This window comes from Lipotes vexillifer, unplaced genomic scaffold (assembly GCF_000442215.2).
Source record: "Lipotes vexillifer unplaced genomic scaffold, Lipotes_vexillifer_v1.1 scaffold258, whole genome shotgun sequence".
NCBI lineage: Eukaryota > Metazoa > Chordata > Mammalia > Artiodactyla > Lipotidae > Lipotes > Lipotes vexillifer.
Genome location: NW_006793735.1, coordinates 996,590 through 1,000,695, shown reverse-complemented (window position 1 = coordinate 1,000,695; position 4,106 = coordinate 996,590). Strand labels below are relative to the sequence as shown.

The window sequence follows — 4,106 nt, the reverse complement described above, 5'->3', positions numbered from 1 at the left end:
GTTCAGCAGCTTTGGAAAAGTTTGACAGTTTCTTAACAGGTTAAACATAAATTCACCATATAATCCAAACAGTTCTACTTCTAGGTATCAACAAAAGAGAACTGAAAACATGTCCACACAAATACATATATGCAAACATTCATAGCAGCATTGTCCATATTAGCTGAAAAGTGGAAATAGCCCAAGGTGCATCATTGGATGAATGGGTATACAAAATGTGGTATACCCATAAAATGAAGTACTGTTTGGCAATAAAAAGAACAAAATACTGATATAAGCTAAAATATGGAAGAACCCCAAAAGCCTTATGCCAAATAGAGGAAATCAGATGTAAAACTCCACATAATGTATGATTACTCTAATATGGAATGACCAGAGAAAGCTAATCTATACAGACAGAAAGTAAAGTAGTGGTTGCTTGGGGCTGTGGATGGAATGGAAAGTGACTGAAAAAAGGCATAAAGTTTCTTTTTGGGATGATGGAAATATTCTAAAATTAAATTGTAATAATCACACAACTTTGTAGATTTACAAAAGAAAATCATTTTAATTGTACACTTAAAATGGATCCATGTTATGGAAAATTATACCTCTATAGAGCTGTTAAAAAAAACTGGAAGGATATTTTTTGTTACAAATATTTTATTTCTTATATTATCTTGATACTTGGAATAAATGACTGTCTTTTGGATTCAGAAAAAAAAAAGAACTCAGTACCCATGGTTTTTATTAGGGGCTGGTCATGTAGGTACTCTGCCTAACATGTTCCAAAACCCCAGACTCCCAGAAGGAAAGGTATTCCACATAAACCACACTGTATAAACAGTTTAGGCACGGTGAGCTATTCGTATTTGGGGAAAGTTTTATATCAGTGTAGGGAACTGTTTACCAAACAAGTTCCTCGATGTCAGCCAAGGGTCAGCCTTGCAAGCAGGCCTTTCTCAGGTCTGCTAAGTTAGCTCTTTCTGCACAGCAAGTAGATGAGTTTATTAGTTCAAAGTGTTTGAATATAGGTGCTGATCTAAGAAGTAGGTGAGAGAGATTTTAAGACATGGAGTTGATTTTTTTTTTTTTTACCAGAAAGAGTTTGGGATATGAGAAGAGGATTGAGGATAGGATTCCTTATGAAAATTTATTTCCATGTATGTAACCAATAGAGGTGCCTGTGAAGGAGAATGAGAAGGAACAGTTAGGGAAGTAGGAGAAAATTCAGGAGAAGGCCGAGAGAAGAAAAAGTTCTAGAAGTAAAGAAGTCCAGTGATTCTCATTGTTCTCAGCTGTGGCACTGAGCATTACGCTAAGAAGGGGAAAGAGGAGTTAAAACTACAGAGGAGGTCCATTGATCAAAAAACCCCCATCCTGAGAGGCCTATAGAAATATGTTTACAAGGAATGACATTGCTTTGTTGGACTGTGGCAGAAAAAGTTTGTAAACTCTTGAGTCAGTAGTGTCAGATAGTAATTTAGAGAGGTCAGATGAGATTACAAATGTGAAGTATCCACTGGATTTGCCAGTTAGAAGCTCATCAGTAACTTATGCGAGCAGTTTCAGTGGAATGTTTAGGTGGAAGGCAAATTGAAAACATACTATTCTCTAAATTTTTTTTAAGTCTTTACATCTTTTTTCATATAGATTGTAAGCTTTTTAAATGTCAGCTCTAGATCATACAGTTCTTCTGTGTTTTCTCCTACCATTTGAATTGTGTTTTGGGCCTCTAATAAGTACTTACTGAATAATATTTATTTGGTATTTTACGTCTATTTGATAAAGTAATTACACCTGGGACAGGTCTAGGGGTTGTAACTGTTGGGGCTGGAGAAACCGTATCTAGAAGACAAAGATGTTGTCTATATGAAGTGCTGTGTTATGAGGCAGAGCTGTAAAATAAGTAGGTTCTATATATTACAGTATCAATATTAGTACTAAACAATTAGACACAGTCTCTCAAAAGATGCTGTATTCATCTTCGATTAAGCATTACTTTCAAGGTATTAATCTTATATTTTAGTTGAAGATTGGGATAGTTTCCAGGCTATTTTGGATCATACCTACAAAATGCATGTCAAATCAGAAGCCAGCCTGCATCCTGTTCTCATGTCAGAAGCACCGGTGAGACAAACTTTTTCGAGTTTCTCTAGGTTGTTTATTTACATTTGAAGAGTGTTTCGTTTTTCTTTAAGAGACATAGAAATTCATATTTTGAATTTTGAAGATTAGGGAAAGGGAGATTCATTTATAAATACTCTTACAACTTTTATTTTTATTATTTCAATAATTAAAATACTCAAAGAACAATAATTAAAGCACCCTAGTGGGTTCTGGTGGTTATTTATCTGTTTTTTCCGGGAATTTAACATTTGATTTCCTTGGGCTGCTTCCCGTTTTGGTCAATGGTCCCTTATCCCTCAAGGGCAGTGTATATCTGCTTTTATACTCAACCTTAAGAGTGACTAGATTTACTCTTTTTTTTTTAATATAAATTTATTTATTTGGCTGCATTGGGTTTTCGTTGCTGCATGCGGGCTTTCTCTAGTTGCGGTGAGTGGGGGCTACTCTGTTGAGGTGCACGGGCTTCTCATTGCAGTGGCTTCTCTTGTTGCGGAGCACGGGCTCTAGGTTGCGCGGGCTTCAGTAGTTGTGGCATGCAGGCTCAGTAGTTGTGGCTCACGGGCTCTAGAGTGCAGGCTCAGTAGTTGTGGCGCACGGGCTTAGTTGCTCTGCGGCATGTGGGATCTTCCCAGACCCAGCGTTCTAACCCGTGTTCCCTGCATTGGCAGGCAGGTTCTTAACCACTGCGCCACCAGCGAAGTCCCTAGATTCACTCTTAAGATTTAATAATACTTCATGTTTATATGAATCCTGATATCCTTATACTTTGAAAAGTCTGTAATTTCTAGAATTCATAGCAGCAGACAATTTTACTTATTAAATAATAAAATTTAAAGTCAATATTGAACTAGGGCTGGAAATTGCTAGACCAGAGTCTCTTGTGAAATACATTTGGTACAGAGTCAAAAGGGCCCAGAAGAATAGATAATGATTATAAATTATCAATATTTTGTTATTGTTTTCTAAACTCTAGTTTCTTTTGAGTACCATGTACAAGTGGGAGAATTTGGTGGTTTAAAATGCATATTTAAGATTTTGATGACTAGATTCACTCTTTTTTTCTTTTTTGACTATTACGAAAGTTTATTTAACAAAAAAGTTCAGTAAGAAAATATACACGACCCAGTTTTCATCGTAGTAAAATGTGGAGAGGGGACATGTGGAAGCAGTTGATTTCTCTCTTGAAGCCAGCTATTGTTCATAACTCGTTCCAAGGCTTCTAACGTGATGGTACTATTTCCTCATATTACCACCATTCCAGTATTGTTCTGTTGCCCACTAGTTGCTATCTCTGCACATTCATCTATCACAAGATTCATAAAGAGATCAAATCCCCTTAATATTCCTTGGACATGTCTGCCACCATTTAATTTCAATGATAACTTCTTGTCCATAAATTTCTACAACTCGGGAGGGTGAGCTTTGCTTATGATGTCTACTCCACGAACTCAAAGATGCCTCCAAATGGAATTCGAGTTGTCCCTAACACTTAGATTCACTCTTAAGATTAAAAAAAAAAAGATTTAATAATACTTCGTTTATAAGAATCCAGATTTCCATATACTTTGAAAAGTGTAATTTCTAGAATTCATAGCAGCAAACAACTTTACGTATTGAATAATAAACTTTATATTTATTAAATTTATTACAAATACATAGAAATAAATGTTGTAAAGATATTATGAAGAAGATTTTCCATGGTATTTTACTCTATTATTAATGTTTTATATCTTTGTTAATATAGTGCTGAAATGAATTTTGAGATAAATCAACACTTTAGTTTTTAAACAATAAATAATTTGCATTTCTTTTTCCCTCTTTTCAAGTGGAATACCAGAGCAAAGAGAGAGAAATTGACAGAGTTAATGTTTGAACACTACAACATCCCTGCATTCTTCCTTTGCAAAACTGCCGTTTTGACAGCGTATCCTTGAAAGAGTAATACCCAACTTCTCTTTAGGAGTAACTGTGGTGCTGCTAAAGGTGATGCCCTCAGC

At 35.5% G+C, this 4,106-nt stretch overlaps 1 protein-coding gene across 4 annotated transcripts in view; it reads left to right on the top strand.

The window, feature by feature from the left end:
- Window positions 1-4,106, top strand: part of ACTL6A (actin like 6A) — a 27,377-nt gene that overhangs the window by 8,635 nt on the left and 14,636 nt on the right. For all 4 annotated transcript variants that reach the window (XM_007466696.1, XM_007466695.1, XM_007466697.1 and 1 more), the window contains 2 exons: window positions 2,009-2,109; window positions 3,936-4,033. In XM_007466696.1, the coding sequence (XP_007466758.1) occupies window positions 2,009-2,109; window positions 3,936-4,033 (199 nt within the window). The remainder of the gene's footprint in view (window positions 1-2,008; window positions 2,110-3,935; window positions 4,034-4,106) is intronic.